General features: G+C 42.8%; 1 protein-coding gene across 5 annotated transcripts in view; it reads right to left on the bottom strand.

Annotated features, from left to right (window-relative positions):
* The window catches only part of mink1 (misshapen-like kinase 1), a 37089-nt gene that overhangs the window by 7995 nt on the left and 3618 nt on the right, over nucleotides 1-25476 (bottom strand). The window contains exons 2-25 of one of the 5 annotated variants that reach the window (XM_063895969.1): nucleotides 21225-21290; nucleotides 20795-20977; nucleotides 20606-20716; nucleotides 20441-20531; nucleotides 20225-20355; nucleotides 20066-20120; nucleotides 17286-17364; nucleotides 14707-14882; nucleotides 14454-14523; nucleotides 14143-14353; nucleotides 11250-11357; nucleotides 10332-10418; nucleotides 7604-7777; nucleotides 7324-7494; nucleotides 6837-7103; nucleotides 5526-5605; nucleotides 5332-5435; nucleotides 5139-5230; nucleotides 4058-4081; nucleotides 3598-3749; nucleotides 3394-3511; nucleotides 1391-1507; nucleotides 421-532; nucleotides 80-229 (exon numbers count right to left, since the gene is read on the bottom strand). In XM_063895969.1, coding sequence (XP_063752039.1) covers nucleotides 80-229; nucleotides 421-532; nucleotides 1391-1507; nucleotides 3394-3511; nucleotides 3598-3749; nucleotides 4058-4081; nucleotides 5139-5230; nucleotides 5332-5435; nucleotides 5526-5605; nucleotides 6837-7103; nucleotides 7324-7494; nucleotides 7604-7777; nucleotides 10332-10418; nucleotides 11250-11357; nucleotides 14143-14353; nucleotides 14454-14523; nucleotides 14707-14882; nucleotides 17286-17364; nucleotides 20066-20120; nucleotides 20225-20355; nucleotides 20441-20531; nucleotides 20606-20716; nucleotides 20795-20977; nucleotides 21225-21290 — 2929 coding nt within the window. Of the gene's footprint in view, nucleotides 1-79; nucleotides 230-420; nucleotides 533-1390; nucleotides 1508-3393; nucleotides 3512-3597; nucleotides 3750-4057; nucleotides 4082-5138; nucleotides 5231-5331; nucleotides 5436-5525; nucleotides 5606-6836; nucleotides 7104-7323; nucleotides 7495-7603; nucleotides 7778-10331; nucleotides 10419-11249; nucleotides 11358-14142; nucleotides 14354-14453; nucleotides 14524-14706; nucleotides 14883-15166; nucleotides 15753-17285; nucleotides 17365-20065; nucleotides 20121-20224; nucleotides 20356-20440; nucleotides 20532-20605; nucleotides 20717-20794; nucleotides 20978-21224; nucleotides 21291-25476 lie in introns of those variants that run through there. The other 4 variants (XM_063895970.1, XM_063895971.1, XM_063895972.1 and 1 more) reach the window with 4 other exon arrangements.

Genomic DNA, 25476 nt, shown 5'->3' with positions numbered 1-25476 from the left:
AATAAATAAAAATACTTGAAATAAAAGTGGAAAAACTGAGCTTCCTCTAAAAAAAAAAGGGTGTAGAATCTGTTCTCACCCCACAGCGCGGCACACAGGATCTCAGAGTTGAACCTCTTCTTGTACTTGCGGATCTCGGGTGTGTCGTTGGGGGGGCGTGTGTTGGTGGGGTTGACGTTCACCATGGATCCTTTCCTCACCTCCATCTTCAGCTGCTCAAACCTGGAGCCTAAACAGGGAGGATGGCGATAGAAACGGCTTATTTTAAAAAGGAAGAGAAACATAAGGGCGAACGATTACAAGGCGTGGAGCGGGACAATCTCTTATTTAAATCTGGATTATTTCTCAATCAGCTGTCGCTTCCTGGTTCAATGTTTAAAGACAGTCTGAGTAGATGTTGCTGGACAGCGTCTGACTCACCAGTGAGAGACATGTTATCCCCTGGTCCCCCTGGAGACTGGTACATGCCCAGATCCACAAAGGTGGTGAAGGAGGACTTGCCAGATGCTTTCACCAAACCTCTGGACTGATACTGTCGGAGCACAGAGTTCCATCATCAGTCATATAAAAGGAGACAGTCAGATAAAATGTGAAAACACATATTGACCGTGGAAGTGAAACAGCAGTTTTAACTCCTAGATGTTTGATGAGAGACTAAAAACATGCTTTTAGACGGTATCATTGTTCATGGTTTACTGAATTGTGATCAAACTCTTTCTGTTTTGTTTTGCTAACTAGGTTTTACTTTCATTGTTATGTTTTTTTCTTGTGCTGTTCAGCATTTTGGGATGGGATGGGTTACAGCAGCATGTGAAAAGACATTGTACATGAATAAAACATTTAAAAACAATAGTGAATATATACATTTTAATGATAGAAGGATATGCATCTATAGAGTACAAGACATACAAATATAAAGAGTAAGTTAAAAAACACTGAAGTAGATGGATGGAGAGAGGGATAGCTGGATGGATAGATAGAGGGATAGATGGATGGATGGAGGGATAGATGGATGGATAGATGGATAGATGGAGGGATAGATAGAGGGATAGATGGATGGATAGATGGAGGGATAGATAGAGGGATAGATAGAGGGATAGATAGAGGGATAGATGGATGGATAGAGGGATAGATGGATGGATAGATGGAGGGATAGATAGAGGGATAGATAGAGGGATAGATAGAGGGATAGATGGATGGATAGAGGGATAGATAGAGGGATGGATAGATGGATAGATGGAGGGATAGATAGAGGGATAGATGGATGGATAGAGGGATAGGTGGATGGATAGAGGGATAGATAGGAGTCTGCAAAGTAGTCGTGACGATAGGGAACTCATACCAATAAACAAGGAATTTAGGTTTGATATTTTTAGCCTCAAAGACTTACATCATAAACAGAGTCCTTCCCAGGGGAGGAGTGAGAGGCTGAATCAGTGGGCGAGTGGGAGGGCTGCACCACATCTGGCAAGTTAGTGTATCCGTTATGACTCCGCTTCTCTGGGGTCTTTCAGGTACACACACACACACACACACACACACACACACACACACACACACACACACACACACACACACACACACACACACACACACACACACACACACACACACACACACACACACACACACACACACACACACACACACACACACACACACACACACACACACACACACACACACAATTATAGTGTTAGTGTCAGACTTGAATCGAGGCTCATCTGCTGCTCCAATAACCAGAGCATGACCCATGTGGTGAGCAGACCGCAGTAAACACGAGAAGTGAAGTCACACCAAACTTGCTTCAGAGAGTCGAGGTCATGTGATCTGTTGTATGTTATTAATGTGGTGTTGTTGTTTACATGCAGCCAATCAAATGCCATTGTTGCCACATCGAGGAAAAAAGGGAACTGTAGAATCTCAAACTCTTTTTAAAACGCTCTGCTTTCAAACGAAGCATGAAAGCCCTTAAAGGAATAGTCTGGATGTCCTGAAATGGGGTTATATGAGGTCCTTATCCCTAGTCAGTGTGTTACCAACAGCAGATGGTGGTTGACTGTATTTAAAAGTCATTTTTGTACGCGTTTCTGCTGCTTTGAATTGCCTTGTGTTAAAATGTCCTACATAAATACACTTGCGTTGCCTGTGGATGTCTCCTTGAGATTATCTACACCCTTCATCAAGTCTCAGTTAGAACCACATCATTTATACTCCCTGGGAAATGGGTAACCATTTGCATGGTGTGGTTTGAAACGAGGCCTGACGATTATATAAACTGTCTGGACTAGTGGTGACGTAGATATGCTCCTCTGACGGAATGCAAATGATTTTTCGTGGATCCTGAGTCCTGGGTTCTGAGTCCTGGATCCTGAGTCCTGGATCCTGAGTCCTGGATCCTGAGTCCTGGATCCTTCATATTTTCCTTATTTACAGACACATGCATTCTCCAGCATTTGGACTACTCATGTGGTAAATATATTATCTTTTTAAATAACACACGACATCTATTGCACATCTGTCCGTCCTGGGGGAGGGATCCCTCCTCTGTTGCTCTCCCCGAGGTTTCTTCCATTTTCCCCCGTTATTTTTTGGAAGCTTTTCCTTTTCCGATGTGAGGGTATTCATATTCTGTGTAAACTGTAAAGCCCCCTGAGATAAATGTAAAATGTGTGATATTGGGCTCTATAAATAAACTTTGACTGAATTTCTGTGCCGTCATTAAAAACTTGCTCTAAAAATATGAACAATCACAAATGTGGGGAAGTAATCGAAACATTTCTTGATATTTTGCATTGTTTTATTTATAATACCAGGCAAATTAATAACTCCAAATCTTCCCCTGTCGTTCAGTAAGGTCGCTGCAGCTTGGCACAAATATTTTCCGCTAATTGCATAATAAAATGCATTAACAAGCAAAACAGTTCCTCTTCAGGGAAGGTGACATTTCACACATTCAACTCAGCATGAGCCACTGTCTGTCACTGAATCAGGGGTCTGTCTTGCCAAAAATCTCAAAGGGTGTCATAATCCAGAATAAAAATACATAGCTAACATTACTCATACAGCTACGTGCTAAGGTGTATATTGTCCTTTGGTTAAGGAGCAGACTCTCTGCCCCTTCTAAATTCAGTTCATAATAAAGTGCTTTTTGAGCATTGGGGCAAAGCAGTGAATTTGTAAAATGTGCTTTTCTGTGAAACATTGTTGAGGTTTTTCTGCATGCTGTGTTTCATTAGCTTATGTCTGCATGGAAAAAGGCTCCAGCTTTGTTTAGAAAAGACTTAACGAAATAGCCCCCGTGCCTTGGAGCTTTGTGATACACTTGGACAAGTTGTGTGTTGATTTACCAACAGTGCATTTCAACCGCCATCACGTCGGCCGATGACTCACCCTCTGCACCAGCATGGTCTGATCCCCGTAGCCTCCAGCTTGCTCTCCCTCTCCCCCCTCGCCTTCGTCCTCGTGAACCACCATGGTGTTGACTGAATCGGTGTCTCCATCCCTGTGACTGACATCGAGAGACGAATAGAAGTCAGGGACGGCACATAGAATTATTTGGCTTCCTGACTCGCGGTTAGCTTCTGTATGTGTTACCGATCAGTGGGGCTTTCTTCCTCCTCGGGCCCCTCGCCGCTCTCGCTCTCCTCGCTGCTCTCGCTGCTCTCCGAGGAGGAGGAGTAGTCGTTGGCCTTGACTGGAGGCCTCGGCTGCTCCTCGGCACGCTCCTTGGCGAAGAGGCCGTGATCCTGCACACACATACACCAATATTTAGTTTAGAAATGCTTGAAACGTCCAGAAAAGACAGTAGACATTAATATGTGTCATGCTCATATAATGGCCAATCCAAACACAGCTGAAGGGACAGGATGATGTTGAGGCCTGTGTCGAGTGTAGGATGCTCACAATGGAATTTAATTCAAAGACAACACAATGACGACTTACCCAATAAACAACAACAATGTACAGCATGCAGTTCATTCTATACGATCACTTACTACATCCAAATAATGCAGGTGCAAACTCATGCATGAACACTAAAGACATGAATACTAACCTCCCCTATAGCTCTCTTGTAACTCTGCACAATCGAATCAACAAACAGGGGTTTGAGAAGAGGAGAGACATGAACAGCAAGTGTGTGAAGCTCAGAAAAGCAGTGTTAAGGAAAGGGAACACGAGGAGGAAACCTTGCGTTAGTAAACTCAGGCAGTTTACAGAACAGGGGTTTGAAAAAGGGGTACCACTTTACAATATGACTACCCTTATAAAGGATTCATAATTATGTTGTAAACACTTTATACATAATTAATAAGCTCTTATAGGACAAGAGATAAACAGGGCAACTGTGACCAGTTGCTTGCCAAATAGTGAGCCCATATTTATCAGTACTGCTAAGCCTTATATTGGCTACTTAGCTTACTTCATCAGCCAGCATCCTTGGTATCTGTTGTTCGCTGAGTTGTTTCTCCCCCCTGATGTTGGCTGATGAAGAAGACGAAGTGAGCTAGGTAGCCAATATATAAGGCTTAGTCATCTTGCCAAATAGTGAGCCTGTGTTGAACTATGTTAGAACTGGTTCATAAATGGTTTCTTAATGATTAATAAAGTGTTTACAACTTAATTATAAACCCTTTATGAATCCTTTATAAGGGTAGTCTTATTGTAAAGTGGTACCGAAAAAGGTCATGTACTTGTTTTTCTATGAAACAATATAAAGTGGTGCAGTAATGACTCCGAAAACCCAGGAAGTAGTCAGCGTTTTACAACCTCCGCTTCACGCTCCTCAAAGTCGAATGTGTGTGTGGTTAGAAGCCTGAAATAAGGTCTGTGGTTAACACAACTTACTGAACAAAATGTTTACTGTTGATCTAGGTGTCATGAAAACTGCCCACGATACTAAGCAGCAAAACATTAGCCGCCTTTAGCTTAGCGGTGGTGCTGTGAAGTCATGTGACCGTGATGTAGTTTGTTTATTGCCTATCTTTAGCTTCTTCTTTTTGCAGATTGTTTACTCTTCTGGTGGTAATGTGTGGAGATTATCTGGCTGATTTGTTGGTCATTTTCTGCAATAAACCTGGAAACCTTATTACTTTTTTTCGAGGCCAATAAAATGTCTGCTTGAAAGAACCACTCACAGCGGGGCGCCCGGGGCGGGAGGAGGTGCGAGACTCCCCCGGCTTGTGACGGCTGTCATGGGAGAGCATGGGTGAATCCATTTTGGAGGAACCTGCAATGAAGCGATGTTGGAAAGTGTAGTTATGACTCTGAAATCAGATTGACTGCACAGACAATCTGCGGAGGAATAGCATCGGGGAGGCAGGGACTCACTGAGGATGCGATGCCTCTCCAGAGATCCTGTCTGGGGCAGATTGGAGATGATGCTCATACTGTCTCCTCTCTCCCAGCGATCATTGCGGCTCAGATCCGGATTGCTACAGCGAGAATACCAATCAGTTATCTGAAGTCTGATCTAGCACCAGGCACGAATAAAATAAATATTGGATAAATCATTCCCGCAGTACCTGGCTCGTACTGGATGCCGAATGCCAGAGGTCAGGTTGGTGTTGAGAGCTGTGGCGATAGACGCTGTCCTCTGGGGAATCTGAGGGGAGAAAAGCAGGAGAGGATGTTTGTTTGAACCCTAATTCCACCCTTAATGAACATCAGTAATTTCCTAAAATAGTATTCAACCCATTTCCTTTTTATTGAATACTCTCACTTTCCATTTTTAGTTTGTTATCCTTGTTTGAAACGTCTTATCATGTGGTTTAATGTCATTGCTTTTGCTGCTAAAACATCTGAAATAATCAATAAATGTTTATCTTATCTCTCAGAAGATTGGTCTGTTGTCAGGTAGAACATGCGCTCTGTAATACTCTATAGCTACTATACTATATAAATACTATATGAACTATTTGGAAGTGGTGAGCATACAGAGACTAAGATTATAAAGCACAAGTTGTGTGAGAGAAGGGGAATCGATGTTTAGTTTTGCTGTTAGAAGTGGCTGCACGGTAGGGTTTTACCCAACTCCTCTCACTTTCGGTACCAGGTACTTTTTAGGATTAACTTTTCCACTGCTCTGTGTAGGCAGGGTGACTTGCCGTTGTGACACCACCATGTTAACAGGAGCCCAGTTAATCCTTTAATCAGCAACCAAACAGAGGAAGGACGACTCAAATCGGTGGTGTACAGCTCAGATCTGCCTGCTGTCATTAAAACCACTTCTCACGACAGAACAAAAGCTACGTTTTTGCAGTTCTCCATGACTAATTAGTGGTCTGCAGTGTTTTGAATGTACCTGTGCCAAAATAAGTAGGTAATACCCACAATTGTTTGGGATTTGTTTTGCTCTAAGAACCTTCCTTAGCATGTGAGAAAACACCAAATGCAGGTGAAAGCAGAGTCTGGATTATTTTTGTAGATCCAGAAGCTGCTGCCTGAGGTAGTCATAGTTTAAACGTCTTAAAGCTGACACCTTTCATAGTCAGTTAACTTAATTTTGTCCATCAGGGTTATTATTTGCGGGTAAGTGGGGTCGTTACAAAGGAAATGCTAACGAGGGGTGTGTTTTGATTTGTACACCTCAAAAGTCAACCTTTCAGTTTGTGTGTACAGACAGAAAGATCAAAATGCTGTTTCCCACAGTCCTGAGGTATAAAAGTACAAAATATACAAATATATATAAAAATATGTATGTACAAACCTATACACTCAAACTTATACATAACTATATAAATAAAAGAACAGTCAATATCTACAAAAACACAAAATAAACTTGGGAAAGCGAAACGTCTGACACCTAGTGCTGAGTCTCAGCCACTAGAGCTCACCTTGGGGGGGAGCTCCACATCAGGCAGGCGGATCCAGGGGCCGCGTTCATCTCCGATCAGATGTCCCTGGGGTGCCGGGGTTTCAGAAGTAGGGTCTGAGTTCTGGCGCACCAGCTCTCTAGAGTGGATGGGGCGGGGCGTGGGGTTGAGGGACGGGTCCTGAGTGGGGAATGCGGACATGGTCTTAGTGGGCTGGTCACAGAGGGACTGAGAGCGAGGGACGGGGGCAGCATAGGGCTTCAGAGGGACCAGGTGAGCCATCTGGAACTGCAGAGGACAGGAGCAGCAGCAGCAGGGCGGAAGGAGGAGAGCACAGGACAGTCGGAGAGGATCGCAGGATTGATCCAAGGAGGAAAGCGATCAAAAGGAGGGGAAATGAAAAAGGGAGGCGTAAATAAAGTAGCATAGATGAAGCAGCTAAAGATTGAGGAGCAGAAGGGATTGTAACATGAGCTGGGATTAAAGGAACTACATGTGAGGCACCCACCTTTCCCTGTCCCCCTTGGGGTTCAACTGGCCTCTGCATTGGGGGGGTCTGGGCAGACTGGCCCACTCCTAACTGACTGATCGAGTCGGAGCGCGACTGGATGGCGGTGTCAGAGACGGTGGTGCAGATTTTGGGCGAGCCCTGTCTGTTGAGCTTACTCCGCTCCTCCACCTGAAACAAGGAGGACAGTGAGGGAAGTATGAAGCAGGTGTGTGTGTGTGTGTGTGTGTGTGTGTGTGTGTGTGTGTGTGTGTGTGTGTTGCTTCAGATGTGTTGCTACCTCACGGGCCCATGTGGGTTTGTTGTTGGGCTCCAGGTTTTTGTTGTAGTGGTAGAGCTGGGGCTTCTTCTCCTGCTGCTGCTGCAGAGACACCAGGTATGCATGCTCCTGCTGCAGCTGCCTCTGCAGCCGCTCGGACTGACGCTGCTCCTCCAGCTGCTTGCGTTTATACTCCTGAGCAACAAAACACACACTGCAGGTCAGCCAGAGCTCGCCTCAGACCGGACACAGCTGTCTTTTTAGAACTCATTCATTCACTCAATGCTGGGCAAACTTTATTATCCTTGTGTTTATAATACACAAGATGTTCTCCAACCATAAACTTATTTGTGTGTTTAACAAAAAGTGCAAAAGGGAGTAACTTCACTTCATTCTCAGTTGTAAGCATAGGTCTCTTGCCTTTTATGGCCACCCCATTCATAAAGAAAAGAGAGAGAGTAATCCCCAGGTGCCAATTAAATACAGAGTGCTTGTTGTCATTTCTTCTTCGTAATATATCACCATAGGCCACAAAGTGAAGCAGTAGATTTACAACTCAAGCCTGAGGCAAACCAAAAACCCCCTCTAGGAACCACAGTGGTGACCCCCCACTGTGAGCACACGGAGGTCGCAAATGTATCTGTGGTGCGGTCGATTCCTAAGGTTGAAATCTAATGTAAACAAATGGATGTGCATGAGGTTTAGTCTGCATGTTGAACACCCCTAGCCCTTTCAGGATATTCTGACTGACATTACTGGCTCTCACCATTGTTACTGAGGTGCTGTTGTCATTTCTTCCTGACTGCCGGCTCACACTAATAGGGACACGAGGAAACAGACACCGCCCACTGGTCAGTCGCAGATGCCAGTGTGGAGACAGAAGCCCGACTAAAGGCAAAAACACCTTGAAATGGATCCCAAGATTGGTACAAGACATAAGGAGGCAGGTTTATGGAACAGTGTCACCTAGTAGGGGTTAGTTGTCTCAAAGAGTAGAACCAAGCGGTAAAAAAACAGCTTTATTGCAGCAGCTATTGCACAAATTAACAAATCATAGGAGCGTCACAGTTAAATGTTTCCAGATTTGACGGAGCAGGGTGTACTTTTATTAGAGATGTGTGTGTGGTCTGCGAGTGTGTCAGGATGGATCCCTTGTCTATTTATTTGCAAACCAAATCTACCTACAGGTACAAATTAATAACCTGAACCTGAACCTGTATGAAGCAACTGGTCAGAAACCTACCGATAGGAAAGAGTACCCCTAATGTAGGCTACCTCAAGGTATTTATACGAGGACGCTGAGGCAGCCTTCACCCCATGCACATGACTTTGTTTACATTAGATCTCGACCCGAGAGGAGACACATCCACAGTGTTTGTAGCCCCTGGCTAGGTGGAGGAATTACAGTGTCTCAGGGGGACTTTGATTAAGGACGTCTAGGCTGCTCTTCCTACCCTGCTGACACAGAAATGCAGCGACGTACATTTACCTTTCAAACAGTTTTGAGTCCAGAAGTGATATGCATGTACAGTATATCAGATTGTCAAATGTGGATATTCTGTCATGTCAAATTTGGAGGCTCAAAAGTAAGTCAACATAAATCTAAGATTAGCCTAGTTGTCTTTAAATTGAATGACCTCCCTAAGGAAATTAGCATCTATACATCAAAACGTTTAAATCCAGTCATAAATTGGGGATCAATTCCTGCAACTGCAACTTAAAGCAATCCAGCATTTCTTCTTTATTCAAGCCTCTCCATTTGATTTTTTTAAAGGGGATTTAGTTCAGTTTGATTCCACTAGAATGACTTCATTGATCCCAATTTGGGAATTGTTTTCGTTGCAGCAGCATAGAAACAAGGTAATGTAATTACAATCAAATCAAATAACTTTTGCCAGTGTGTTGTCCTTAACCCTCTAGACTTCTTCAGGGCCACAGTCCGTGTCCTGTGGCTGACTCCGAGTCCCTACGACCAAATGATGTCTATGTGTAACCTCGGGGGGATATGTGAAAAATCTCAATCACCTCATGAACACAGCAGGGAGGATAGGTACGAACACAAGTGTAAAGCAACTTGTAAGCCCAACAGGATGGAGCTTGAACAAAGATGTCAAGTCTGTGGCGATTCCTCCCTTCAGTGTGAGGGACATACAGTAATAACCTGAAATCTGTCCAAAAGTGCCCTCAAAATCTAGGTCAGGACGTGCAGTTCTGTGGGAGCTAAACCCGTACTCTGCTGCATGTAGCACTGACTCGTACCCATCCCATTAACATTATGCATTAAATCATGTGAATACTGGGAGCCCTGTTCATCAGTCTGAATATATTTGCACATTTTTGTATACCTCTCCAGTTGAAAATGTGATATTTTTGATCCTTCTCTTAGAACTTATTTCCTTATGTTATGCTCAAGTTTGCACAACTACACGCCAAATCAAATATATCACCTACTTGGCAATAAACCTGATTCTGATTCTAGGTGATATGGAACATGACACTGCTGCAAAAACAAGTAGATCTAGTAGAAACCGAAAGTATTTAGAGGCCTTTTTCTCAGCTGAAACATGGGCAGACTTGTCACCCTGCAGAGTTTGGACAAAACAAACTGACTGGAGGGTCTAAGGATGGTGTTGTCTCACCACTGATCGATAAATCTCCTTCACTGATGAGGCATTGTGTTCCAGCGGGCACGTTAAAACCTCTGCAGTCATACCATGAAATGATGAAAGAGGTAGTGAGGACTAGTTACCATAAGCAGCGCCTGCTCCTGAAGCAACTGCTGCTGGAGGATTTCTAACTGCCGCTGCTCTTCTTCTAACTTATGTCTGATAAACTCCTGAGGAGAGGTGAGGAGAGGAGGCAGGAATGACAGGCATGAAAAGGGTGGGAAAAGAGAAATGAAGGTAGAAAAAAGTCAAGGGTAGAAAATAGATGCACATCACAGTTATGTAACGTAATTCTGGTAAACAACAGACACCGGGCGCTGTACTGACTGAAAGAAAACACTATGATGTAGTCACTTCACATGCATTTTACCTGTGTACACCATGTAAATGACATAAAAGTTAGCATCACTGTTTGGCACAACATGAAGATTGTAATGCATGACTATATAAAGGATAATTTGCAATAAAATCTGTGTTTTTCACTATAAAAAGGAGATGCCTGACACTGTAAAACTCAGGGTAGACGAACAAAGTCAGCATTAAAACGTAGCATCACCGTTTAGCACAACATAAAGGTTGTAATAGATGAATAAAAATCAGTGTTTTTCACTATAAAATGATGCCTGACACTTGTATACTGAGTGTAGACGAATAAAGGTTGCCATTAAAGTATAGCATCCCCGTTCAGCACCACACCGGGAGCGTGATTGATCCGTAGATTCAGAGTAATTGTTGCAACATGCTCACATAAAATGAGTATTTTTCACTACAGGGTGAGGATGCCAGACTCCTGTTTCTGAGGGTATACTGGAGACAGAGACGCAGAGAGCTCACCCACAGAAACTCATCTCTGAATAAATACACTAATTTAGACCCTTGCTGCTATGGCAACCAACTCGTGGAATTTCACCACCGGCGCAACTTGCAGTGCCGACGGACACGCCCACACTGCGCTCCGATTGGCCGACTCGCAGCCGCTAGGGCTCCTGCGGTTGGTTTACCTGCTCCCTCTCAGCCAACCTTCTGTCTTCCTCCCGTCTCATATCGTCGAGTCTCCGGTGGGGACCTTTTTCTTGCTGCCTCACCATATCTCGTTCTTTCCTCTGTTGCTGGGAGAGAAGGGTGACAGGGAAGAGAGGCATGAGCATGGAGGCTATAATTGCACTGGGGGAATTTATAAAGGATAGCCTGCTCATGAGCAAACCCTCCCTTGTTTTCTGTGTGCAAAGACCGATGAAAGAATATATAAAAAGGGAGTGGGGACGCAGAGGATGTGAGTCACTCTCACAAACACACATACACTGTGCACGTAACACATGTAGTGCTTTGTTTCAAACACTCAGGCTTTATCTTTTAAACAGACACTGTAACACAGTTTGTGGTGAAATGACACAAAGCTCTTGTCCTCTCAATTGTTTTTGGCACTTTGCAGTCGAACAGAGAGGAGTTAGAGGAGGAGGAGGAGGTGATGGTGTATCAGGGGTGTTCAGTCTTACTGCAGTACAACTCTTACTTACCAACCAATGCTGTCATTTAAAAAGCTAGGTGTATTTAAGTCAGGCAAAGCCTACGTAACTCCTCAAACACATTCCAGCTGCAGGCTCTCTATCAGCAATCCAAAGAGCTGAGTCATGCAGGTAAGTCTCTCAAGATCCTCAGCAACTTACTGTTTGGATAAAGCCTTCAAATATAACCCCAAACATCACATTTCAACACAGGATTCTGTTGTTATTCACCTCTGCTTCAATAAATGCTGCTTTGTGTGGATAATAAATGATAGCCTCAAAGAAAAGGCCCAGTGTGTTTAAGGGTTCTTATACTAGTTTGATGGATTTTGTAGCATGAAACATAAAAAGGAAGTCAACAATAATTGATAAAAAGGGCTGGTTGCTTCACTTCTTGGGGTTCATCCAGGTCAATTGTAAGCATGACAACACTTCAAGCAAGTTGAGATGCTTTTTGGAAGAGAAAAAGACAAGTGGACGTTAAGTATTTGCAACATTACAGGTGTAAATACAGGCTTATTAATCCCCAAAGCTGTTTGTATTTTCCTCACCATGTCCTGCAAACACTTCTTAAACATGGGTAAAGATAACAAAATAACTGGCATAAGGAGAAGCTGATTATATGACACATTCTCTTTAAGGCTAACGTTTTATTTTGTCATATGTTTTACAGTGAATGCTATGCTGATGTCATTTCTTGTTAACATTGGGTTTCTCTATTAGCCTCTCTCGAGCTGCATTCGTTATTTAACCCTATAGTTTGTAAAAAAATAGCATTCAAAGCGTTAAACCTCAGCCATTAGCGGTCTTAGTGTAAAAAGTCTGGATCTTGAGCCACTTATACAACTCACTGATTCCCCTTAAGGGTGAGACTACCTTTCCAAAGTTTCCAGGATTTACATAAACGTCATACTCCTTGAACATCTCTCTCCAAGCTAAAAAGAAATCATCTCACTCCGGGAGAATGTTTGCAGGATTAATAATTCATGCTTGAGTTGAAAGGAGCTGGACTTTCTCAGTGTATTCCCCTCTGTTTACTTATTTATTCAACCATGAATGATAGTGAACAGCTAAGGTACGGTGAAGGAGAGCGGATCTTTCGGTTTCCTTGCAACTACTTTTTTTTGTCATGAAGGCTTTGAGAGGCTCACAGAAACCCTGATGGATAGATTAGTGTGTGTTTTATATGGCGTGCAAAGCCTCATTTCAAGCTAATGCAGATGCAGGTGCATCACAGAGAGCACGCCTGAGAGAGTTTTATTCCACAGGCAATAAGACTGTTAAACACCTGAGATGCACTATTTTTATTGCTGCTTGAATCTTGGCTAAAGGAGCAGATATATCGCAGACATCATATTTGAGTTGCTCGGTACAGTTTTTTTGCTTTGAATTAAAAACGCTCAGCCTGCTGCATAATGTATTAGTAGCATGAGCCTCTGGTAAAATGTGCAGGATTACATTTAATTACAAAATTAACAAAAAGAAAATAAGGTCAAACACCGTCTGCCTTTTCTTGTCTGGGTTTTATGTTCAAGTGAGATGTGAAAATGTGAGCCTCTGCCGCTATCATGAATGTGTGCATCTGAACTATAGACACACAGTTCATAAACTTATATATATATACAATATATTGTTGAATCGAATCAATATCGCTCCGTGACACTTCAGCACCAGTGATCCGTCAATACAGCATTTTATTGTGCAGGAACTTCAGCATCATGTGAAGCCTTGCACATCTTTTCAAATCGAAAGTGTAGTCTTAGGTTTCCTTTAAGGGGGTAGTCTGACATTTTGGAAGAACCCTGATTTGGTTTCTTGCATGAAAAGGTTGATATCAGTCTCCAAAAAGAAAGTATAGTTAGGAGGAAATTAGCTTAGCTTAGCATAAAGGCTAAAGAAGTGAGAGAAGCAGTCTACAGGCTGCCAGTTATATCACATTTTAACCTCAATACTAACACCTTTAACTTATAAACCTATTTAAAAAAGTGTCCAAAATTCAAACTGTACTTTTAGGAAGGGTTTTGTTTTTTAATGCCATTTAATTTCTATTGAGATTGACTTTTGAACGGTTTTTTTTCCTAGTCTTTTAATTTGAGTGTGTAGAATGCCTTGTCTTTTTAAGCAGCTGCAACGCACAGATTTCCTACATTGGGATCAATAAAGCACGATGTTTGCTAGGAAATAGCAACAGCAAACATTCAATTTGTGTTAGTTGGAGTATTTCTGAGCTTTGGAGAGAGTCAGTCTAGTTTTCCTAACTGATGACGGTCTCTCTGCTACGCTTTAGCTTAATATTGATCATATATTAAGCTGGAAACCTAATGAGCATCCCTCTCGTGATCCCGAAACGTTCCTGTAAAAAGCTACAGGTGTTCTGGTCGATTGTTACCTCTTCCAGTCGGCGCCGCTGCTCCTTCTGCTCTTCGATGCGCTTCTGCCGGTCGTGCAACAGTTGCCTCTTGTGCTCCTCCGGGTCCCGGCGCTGGGCAGCCAGTTGGGCCTGCTGCCTCTTGTGGGCCTCCGAGCGCTCCTTGTTCTCCTGCTGCAGGCGCTGGAAGTCCCGCCTCAAGGTGGACTCACCCGGCACATTGAGGATGGAGCTGATGGATCAAAATTGGGGATATGAGATAATGTATTCGGGGGAGCTGGGAAGTCGAGGATTCATACAACGTGGACAGAGAGAAAATAAATTGCATGTACCTCGACTCTCGGTCCTCTCCTCGATTTTCTTCATCTTCATCACTACCACTGTACTCATACTCTGTTTCTTCTACAAGGAAAGGAGGCACAAAAGGAGGTCAAATGTGACATGTAAATACACCGTGATGCAGTTCAGCCTCTCCACACACTATCTAAACATTACAGCAGTGAATACAAAGAACAGCAGGCTGATTACGCAACAGGGAAACAGTGATCCTGATAACGCTCCCTGGGTAAATCCCATTTTGCTTACCTTTCTCTCCCCTTTTCTTGCGCGTGCGGTCAATGTGGTCTTTGAGCTGGATCCGGACCTGCCGCTCGGTGGGCTGGTCCCGGATGAAGGAGTGCTTGAGGAGCTGCTCCGTGGACGGGCGGCTGGTGTACGTCTTCACGAGACAGCCCTCTATAAAGTCAATGAACTTCTTGGACCTTGGGAGGAATGGGGAGGTTAGAGGGCGGGAAAACCAGTGAGGGAGAGTCGGGGAGGGGGAGGGGGGGAGTCATCGAGCAGCTGTCAATCCCCAGTTTCACAACTGTCAATCCCCAGTTTCACAACACTGTACCTTGTGCACAGTTAATTCAAATAGCATCCTGTGAACACTGACACAGCTGTATATTTATGTTGTGCACTCGTTAAAGATACTCTATATCTCTTCTAATTTAATATTCTGTTTATTTTCCACAGATGATGGGTATATAAATCACTGTTTATATTCAATTTTATCCCATTTTTATTTCATATGCATGCCTTGTTTACATGCTGCACTGACAAAGAATTGTAATTTAATCAGAAAGGGAGACTAAAGGGGGACACGGTCTGTGATTAGCCTCTTTAACATGTCTGGCTTTATCTGGGAAAGCATTTCTAAGACTCCTTTCCTTACACAAGTGTGAACTCCAGCGATTAAGATGCTCAGTTTATGCTCACAGCCTTGAAGGACAACATGTCCGTCCGCCTTTCATTCATCAATGTCTTAACTGGAATGATTTAATAGACAGGTGAGCTGTTTTACAGTTCATTACCAGCTTGAGAAACTACTTTACTTTCACTCAATCATTAAAAAAAACCAATTCCACGTCCTTCAATAACCGTCCAATAAAGACTGCCAGTCAAACGGGGTCAATAAAAGGCAGTAATCAAGAGTTGATGAGTTCATGTTCTTGTGTCCATCCCTTAATAGTGTTTTTGTATTTGCATAATTGTCCATCTGCGTCACACCATATCGACTGGCAGCCTTCTAAGATTGAAGCCAAAAAACATTACGAAAGAAGCATTGCATTCTGGGACCGTCAACTCTGCTAAGTGGATCCATTAACGAGCAGCAGGAAGAGTAATGGGAGCATTACAAAAAAGAAACAGGGTAGGAGAAAGAATATGGCAAATTAGTTTACATGCTTTCAGCTTCTCGTCCTGCTCACAGTCATACTGTTTCAATACTGGCAGTAAAGTAACTAAGTAGATTAACTTCAGTACAACATTGAGGTACATGAGTATTTCCATTTTCTGCTACTCTCTACTTTTCCTCCACTACATTTATTTAACACCTTTAGTTGCTAGGCAGATTAGGGTTAATGATGGTAAATATAATCAGCCCTTAAATCAGACTTTAGTTCACCTGCAGTAAATCCAGCAGCTACCCTGCAGTATACAAAGCCATTCAAACTAGCTGCACCTTTACCAGCTCTGAGAACACTTTAATGATCAATCATTATAAAACATATCAGAGATATTATTCTGAAATGGACCAATCAGACAATGACTACTTTTACTGTCGCTACTTTAAGTACATTTAGATGAGAGTACTTTCTACTTTCACTGTAGGAACATTTAGAATACTTTTACTGTGACAGAGTATTCCTACACTCTGGTACTTCTACTTTACTCAAGTACAAGATCTGAGTACTTCTACTTTTACTCAAAAACAAGATCTGAGTACTTCTACTTTACTCAAGTACAAGACCTGAGTACTTCTACTTTATTCAAGTACAAGACCTGAGTACTTCTACTTTACTCAAGAACAAGATCTGAGTACTTCTACTTTTATTCAAGTACAAGACCGGAGTACTTCTACTTTTACTCAAGTACAAGATCTGAATACTTCTACTTTACTCAAGTACAAGATCTGAGTACTTCTACTTTACTCAAGTACAAGACCCGAGTACTTCTACTTTACTCAAGAACAAGATCTGAGTACTTCTACTTTTACTCAAGTACAAGACCGGAGTACTTCTACTTTTACTCAAGAACAAGACCTGAGTACTTCTACTTTACTCAAGTACAAGATCTGAATACTTCTACTTTACTCAAGTACAAGATCTGAGTACTTCTACTTTACTCAAGTACAAGACCTGAATACTTCTACTTTACTCAAGTACAAGATCTGAGTACTTCTACTTTTACTCAAGTACAAGATCTGAGTACTTCTACTTTAACTCACGTACAAGATCTGAGTACTTCTCCCATGTCTAAATACTGGGATATAAAGTCTCACACTTTGAACACAGATTCCTACAGTCTGTTTCCCAATGTAGGTACATATGCACACGTATCTTCCTGTGCCTTTGCATTGTTTCTTGTAGAAGCAGGATTAACAAGCAGGATAGTGTTGTTCCTGTAAGTGTGTTTACACTCATTTAACAAGGTTATTGTGGCTCTGCAGAATCCTGCTTTCTCAGACACGCTGCTGTGTACTAACCTGCATTGTTGCTATTTAATTTGCCTTTGGAAACAAGTTGTGAGGCTTTCCCACACGCCTGACATCCTAAGATGAGAGGCTTCTAAGTGTCACGGTTTGATATGTAAATACCACAGCAGGAGGTCGGATAACTCACCATTTTTTGGATTTGAGTTTCGGAGGGGGATTCCTGGGTATCAGGAAGAGGGCTCTCATCGGGTGCATGTCGCACAAGGCTGCAGAAATCATAATAAATAAGGATCAGCTGTGTTAGACATCATTTCATATACTCCCACACCGGGTAGTTTGTAAATAAAACTAGCCACCATTCCACATTAGTTTCCTCAAACATGGTTACAGCTGCTCTTATCCAATCTTCCCTGGCACCCGAGGCTTGTTGTTGCATCGAATGTAAGAGCAAGGACTGTGAGTCACTGTGTTCCCAGCGTAGGTAGGTAGGTAGCTAAACCTGCCTGGTTAGCTTTACAGCTCCACAGTAAATAGGCTTTTATACAGCAGTCTTATGGACACCTCGATTGAGACAGGAAGAGCATTTCATTTCTGCATTTTTAAGTGTGAACAAACGGAAGAGGTATAGTCGGTGTCTGCCAACACAGCAAGTGAACAGAATGCTGAAAAGTGTGTGAGAAGATGCTCAATAATTCATTTGTTAAACAATGATCCAACAGTAAGCCAGTAACCCCGTAAGGCAAATGAATAAATTACTGTAACTGGCACAGAGATGCATCTCCGAGAAACAGCGTCACAAGCCTATAATATCAGTCCTATCTATGGATTCTGTAGATGAACCGACTACAGCTTTCTCAATTTCAGCATGGAAACCTTCAGAAAATGTGGGTCATGTGATCAAAATGTTCTATGGATTAGTTTGACTACTAATTGCATGCGTATAGTTATTTGATTAGTCAAATCTGTATCAAAAAAAGTGTTAGAGGGGTTCTTTAAATGTGGTTATTATTGTCAAAGAATAGGACAGACAGTCACAAATTATTTTATCAGAGTTTAAAGAGGGCATATTAAACTCTTGGGTTTCTTTTGGGAGTTTCTGTGCATGTAAATGGTCTGCAGAGGATAAAATCCCTGTGTTTCTCTACCACAAATTCCCCCTCTGCCTGAAACACCACCATTGGACTCCTTTGTTTACTTCTGTAACATGGTGACATCACTATGTAACACTACCGCTTTCATTGGCTAGCGCTCCAACACATTGTATGGAATAGACTAAAGGGGCGGGACATCTCTTAGCGGTTGACCAATCACAACAGAGCAGACTGGACTCTTGAGAGAAACATATTGATGAGGTAGTTAATGGGAAATGAACCACTCATCCACTAAGTGGTTTCTGCCATACCGACCCAAAAAGTCTCAAAACTAGAAATACTGCAACTTTCCTAGTGCAGAATAACAAGTGATAAATAATACAAATCATTGTGTAGTGAAACTAATGGAGTGAGTCAGGACACACTGCATGATTTACAACGGTACATCAACTCCGGCTTGACAGTTGGCCCGCACGCCTTATGTCCTCTGCAGCAGCAGCAACACAGTCAGCAGGAGCGCCGTGATCCTCGTCAGTGAAAAACAAGACAAAAAGCTTTCAGAGAACATCGGGAATGTTGTTCGATCCGGTGGTACAAATTAGTTTTGAACCAGAAAACAAGACTCTGAATTTGAAGCTTCGAGATCCTCTGCTTTGGTTTGAGTGACTATATTAAATAACTTGTGTCCGGGTTCAATTCACTTCTTCATCATCATCAAAAATCTATAAGCCATGAACATGGAAATATGGTTGATTTCAAAAGTTGTATTCTACTTCACTGAAACGAGCGAATGAGGCATCAAGTTTCCATTTGTATAATGGAAACTTGAATAATATCTTATTCAGTAGAGCTCAGTTAGACCCATACTCAACAATTAGCTGCAGGAGGCTGGCTGTGAAACACATTGTGCAACACTGCAGAGCTCATAAAACAGCAGCCCCATGATGCCAGTGTTTCTAACTGACGGGAGAAGAAGATAACGGGTATTTCTGTAAACCAAAACACGCTGTAGATGGAAGATCTGTTGGGTACTTTTTAGAAAACAGGGAAAAACTTATAGCTGAATAATAAACACCAGGTGTGGCCTCCCCTTTTGTTCTATTGACAACCAGTAACCACCGTGAGACCGAAGACCTTCTCTGTACTGTAAAGGCTTTACATCCGGGTCATGTGATTCCCCCAAACAGGTTAGGCCACACCAGTGTTTGTTTGTTATAAACCTTGAAAAAGACCTAGAGTTGTTAAAACATGTTGGCTTTTCACATGATTTGGACCGTAGAATGCAGGCTTTTTTAAATGTTCTTCCATATTGGTACTTGTCCTTACGTACTGAGTGCTTACCTGTCCATCCTGTCTATCCATTATACTGCTATAGTGCTGAATGCAATACCAAGAGAACCTAAATCTGGTTAGAATAACTGCATTATACCAACCAACTGGTCAAATAAGGCTAGACATGACGAGCTACTAAGCCACTGCGTAACGTGGAATTTATTCGATTCATTCACTTTAGTTTGCTTTGTTTAAGGAAGATTTTTTTCAGACAGATCTCCACACTAGGCAGACCAGAGAGATGTGTGCAATCAGCCTCCGCAGGCCGCCCGCCAGCTCACGACTACACTACCTTGATTACAGTGAGTCAGCTGTCCATCTGAAGGCACAGACAGCCAGACCAAGTATGCAAGACAGAGTCATCCGTGAGGACGTTAAGAATGGCCCTCGAGACGATGAGGGATAATCGGCTGGTGGGAACACGGAAATGCGCGATGCAACCAAATAAGGCTTGCAATGGGATGTGATTTCCACAAACATAATGGGGGGGGGTGGGGGACCTATACAACCAAGATCAGGTCAAATGAAAGAAGGGCAGACTTACGAGGAGCTCCCTCTGCCATCTCAATGGCGGTGATCCCCAAGGACCAGATATCACTCTGTAACACACACAGGGGGTCAGGTTAGTCTCTACCTTTCACATGATCTCATCACATAATGCTCACACACACACACACACACACACACTTATTGCTGCTCTTACCCTGTAGTCATAAGTGGAGTCAGGGTTCTCATCGCAGGCAATAACCTCAGGTGCCATCCAGTAAGGCGTGCCGATGAAGGTGTTCCTACGACCGACCGTCCTGTCCAACTGAGCGCTCACGCCAAAATCAACTGAGTGAGGACAGAGAGAAGAGTGTGTGTGAGAGGATGGAGGACATCATGAGCTAACTGTTACATGTCAAAGCATTCAACGTACCCAGTTTGACCTCTGCGTTCTCCGTCAGCAGAACATTCTGGCCCTTGATGTCTCTGTGGATGACTTTGTGGGCGTGCAGGTGAGAGAGGCCCTGTGTGCGAGTCAAAACCGGTCAGTACAGAGCACAGCTGCTGCACACTTGTTGTTGTGACTGTGAATTCTTACCCGTAGGATCTCTCTGCAGATGTAAGCGATCCAGTCCTCCTTCAGAGAGCTGCCCTTCGTGTTCTTCACCAGGTCGGTCACTGACCCCGCCCCACAGAACTCCATCACCAGCTACATGCAGACACATTCAGACTCAGTGAGCACCGTCAGAGAGGCACTTACATCACCAGGTGAGAAGTGCATACACACCCAGAGCTGGTCATCGTGTCCTGGGGGACTCTTCTTGACGAAGGCACCGTAGTACGTGGCGATGTTGCGGTGGTGGCTGTACTTCTTCAGCATGTTGATCTCTGCTTTGATCTCCTCCTCTTCCTCCTCCGTGACATCCATCACCTTGATGGCCGCCAGCTGGCCCGTCTTCACGTGACGGCCCTGACAAGTTGGATCAGCGGTCAGTAAAACGTGGCTGATTGCTTCGTCACACCGTTTCTTATTTTACATTTTCTTCTGTTATCTTTCTGCCACTTTCTTTTAACAACTTCTGAATGTGCTGACATAGCAGGACGTTTAATCTGCTGTGATCTGGGAAAACTTCACAAAAAGCAGGGCACTAGAGTAGTCTTTGGAGGCTGCTGTTAAAGCAACTCATCTGCCACATTCTTCCAGTGTGATATCTCACCTTGTACACCTGTCCATATGTCCCATTGCCGACGACCTCGACCAGCTCGAAGATTCCTGCCGGATCCTACGGGAGACGAGTCAAACGAAAAGCATTTCAAACAGAGCAAATACATCAGTTATACTACTGTGTTGATGTGCTTCATCGGCGTAACAACTTCAAAACAAACAAACAAACCTAACCAAGAAAGACAACACACTCAAAGCACAGCGTATTTACTTTGTGGGAGACGCTTTCTTTCTTCCTATTTGAATCCTACACATCTTCACTTCAATGCCTAACCCTCCGCGCAGGTCGCATTTCAAGTTGTTCACTCATGTTTACTCCGTTAAGAATCACCCTCAAATACTAAATCCTACTTAACTGCACGTGTTCTAGTTACTCCTGCAAGCTGGCTTCACTAGATGGCACAAAGGCTGAATACCTTCATGCGTCCCACAGAGGGGAAATTTACATTTGCTAGAGCAACAACAAAGCCAAAGACAGCTTAAAAAAAAGCTTGCACTAAAAAATATATTAAATATACAAAAAAGAAGAATTCAAAGAAGCTGGGGACAAAGAGCTTAGATATTGGGAAATGTACAAAGTGTGTCAGTCAGAATGATTTGTCCTGAGCAACAGAAGCTGTGTGCATTGTGAATAAAGCTGCAGATCTATAGATGGTTGTATAAACACACAAACATCAGCACAAGAGCCTCAGTGGAACACAAACCATACATAACAACAACCCAAATGGTTTGTGTTGTTTACACTTAAGCCAATTTACAGTATATCCAATATTACAATTATTCCATATTTTCATACAAATTGTCCGAACCCCATGTTGGTGCCACCCACTCACTGCCCACCCAGAGACTCGACATGGAGGAAACAGAGGCACTAAATATGGGCTCTAGATTAGATGCAAAGGTGGATTTATCAGATGCATGATGTACCTCCCTGGATGAAGCAGCTTTAGTCCCTGCAACACCCTGCCACAAAATATACAGTGGGGCAAAAAAGTATTTAGTCAGCCACCAATTGTGCAAGTTCTCCCATTTAAAAAGATGAGAGAGGCCTGTAATTTTCATCATAGGTACACTTCAACTATGAGAGACAGAATGGGGGAAAAAATCCAGGAAATCACATTGTAGGATTTTTAATGAATTCATTGTAAATTCCTCGGTAAAATAAGTATTTGGTCACCTACAAACAAGCAAGATTTCTGGCTCTCACAGACCTGTAACTTCTTCTTTAAGAGGCTCCTCTGTCCTCCACTCGTTACCTGTATTAATGGCACCTTTTTGAACTCGTTATCAGTATAAAAGACACCTGTCCACAACCTCAAACAGTCATACTCCAAACTCCACTATGGCCAAGACCAAAGAGCTGTCAAAGGAGACCAGAGACAAAATTGTAGACCTGCACCAGGCTGGGAAAACTGAATCTGCAATAGGTAAGCAGCTTGGTGTGAAGAAATCAACTGTGGGAGCAATTATTAGAAAATGGAAGACATACAAGACCACTGCTAATCTCCCTCGATCTGGGGCTCCACGCAAGATCTCACCCCGTGGGTCAAAATGATCACAAGTACAGTGAGCAAAAATCCCAGAACCACACGGGGGGACCTAGTGAATGACCTGCAGAGAGCTCGGACCAAAGTAACAGAGGCTACCATCAGTAACACACTACGCCGCCAGGGACTTAAATCCTGCAGTTCCAGACGTGTCCCCCTGCTTAAGCCAGTACATGTCCAGGCCCGTCTGAAGTTTGCTAGAGGGCATTTGGATGATCCAGAAGAGGATTGGGAGAATGTCATATGGTCAGATGAAACCAAAATATAACTTTTTGGTAAAAACTCAACTCGTCGTGTTTGGAAGAGAAAGAATGCAGAGTTGCATCCAAAGAACACCATACCTACTGTGAAGCATGGGGGTGGAAACATCATGCTTTGGGGCTGTTTTTCTGCAAAGGGACCAGGACGACTGATCCGTGTAAAGGAAAGAATGAATGGGGCCATGTATCGTGAGATTTTGAGTGAAAACCTCCTTCCATCAGCAAGGGCACTGAAGATGAAGCGTGGCTGGGTCTTTCAGCATGACAATGATCCCAAACACACCGCCAGGGCAACGAAGGAGTGGCTTCGTAAGAAGCATTTCAAGGTCCTGGAGTGGCCTAGCCAGTCTCCAGATCTCAACCCCATAGAAAATCTTTGGAGGGAGTTGAAAGTCCGTGTTGCCCAGCGACAGCCCCAAAACATCACTGCTTTAGAGGAGATCTGCATGGAGGAATGGGCCAAAATACCAGCAACAGTGTGTGAAAACCTTGTGAAGACTTACAGAAAACGTTTGACCTCTGTCATTGCCAACAAAGGGTATATAACAAAGTATTGAGATGAACTTTTGTTATTGACCAAATACTTATTTTCCACAATAATTTGAAAATAAATTCTTTAAAAATCAGACAATGTGATTTCCTGGATTTTTTTTTCTCATTCTGTCTCTCATAGTTGAGGTATACCTATGATAAAAAATACAGGCCTCTCTCATCTTTTTAAATGGGAGAACTTGACTAAATACTTTTTGGCCCCACTATGAGGCGAACTCAGTCGAAAAGATGAGCTTTTAATTAGTGACATCCCCCTTATTGGTGTTTTAATCTATATTATTATTTTGTATAACGTATTTATTTTATAGGTTTTAATGTTTTATTGTAGTTATTCATTCCGTCTAAGGTTGTTCTTTCTTTCTAAGTGCGTTTTATTTTTCCTCATACCTATGTAAACATCTTGCATTTGAAAAACATATACACCATGTACATATACTCATATGTGCAAGAAAATGGTTTTCAAATTTGACATGAATCGTGTTTTGAGTGCTGAACAAATAAAGCTTTATTATTATTATTATTATTATTATTATTATTATTATTATTATTATCTGGCCTTTCCCTGATTTTTTCATTTCATGTTGCTTCACTGACACTAATAATGAGTAGGTTGCTTTGGCTTAATTATGCAACTCCCACCTCCAATCGACAAGGGAATAATGACAAGCAGTTCCACTTTCATGCAATTTCAATATGGCTTTAAGAAGAGGTGTGGGCGGTTAGACTGCTGCTTTGGGTTTAAAACGTACAGCATGACCTATCCTGCTTTCATCTGTTTCCAATGATGGGCTTCTGCCTTCGACGAGGAGGGGAAACATTCCTTTCAGACGGGGCACATTCACGGGGAAAAATAGCATCTGTACTTGGCAGCAAAACATATAAAAAAAACGACCAGAGATTTGATGCAGATTGCTCATGTGATGACATAAAGATAGCGCCCATGTTCTGTGACACAAAAGAAGGGGGGGGACTGTGACGTAAAGGAGGAGGAGGAGGCGGGAGAGTGATGCTATGGAAGAGGATAATGTAATGATGGAGTGGGTGGCGAGGCAGAGGCGGTAGCTTCACCCACGTCCAGCGCAGAGAGTGGGATGAGAGGAATGAAGGGATTGTAGGGGAAGGGTATGTTCTAAGAGAAGCAACACCAGCACAGTCAAATAGAGCGTAGTGATTGCAAAGAAGGAAGGAGAAACCTACAGTCAGCCTACATAAATCACCCTAAATGGCAGCTCTGGTACAGTAGTTCCTGCAGATATATCCCGCTGACGTATTAATGTGTACGCTCGGTGTGTTTGAAAACCTCAGAGTGTAATGCAATGATTTTCTCCCCCAATTTTTAACCTCAGGTCAACAGAGTATTAACTCTAGAAGACACTGATAATGGTCTGCGAGGAAGTTGACCACACATTTCCTGCAGGGGTGTCAAGTTAAGCTGACAGGAAGTCTTAAAAACCAAAAGCGTGCCAGCTGTGGCTACACAGCTGTAACAATAGTCCAAATCACAACACTTGCATGCCTTGAACATCACTAGAGACATTATCGGTTGACCTTGGGTGTTTTTAAGTGGCTTTGGAATTAGAAATCAAGAAATACTTCATGTTTTCTTTCATATTTAACCAGCTAATCAATCCTTTAATTTGCTGAAAGGACAACATGTTTACATTTGATCAACACCACCATTGTTTGATTTTGCTACCATCACAGGCCCGGGGGAAATAAACTCTTTACATTACAACCAATTAAGTAACATAATGAATTTATGACCACATGTTTCAAGGGCATAGACATGCAGTAAGAGATGGTCGATATTTTGAAACTCATATTTTACACCTTATATTTTTGCTAGCAATTACATCAGCGCCAAACCAGGAGCTTTTATTTTGTC

Source organism: Eleginops maclovinus, chromosome 11 (genome assembly GCF_036324505.1).
Source record: "Eleginops maclovinus isolate JMC-PN-2008 ecotype Puerto Natales chromosome 11, JC_Emac_rtc_rv5, whole genome shotgun sequence".
Lineage (NCBI taxonomy): Eukaryota > Metazoa > Chordata > Actinopteri > Perciformes > Eleginopidae > Eleginops > Eleginops maclovinus.
The sequence above is the reverse complement of the archived record's forward strand: the minus strand, read 5'-3'. Positions and strand labels throughout refer to the sequence as shown.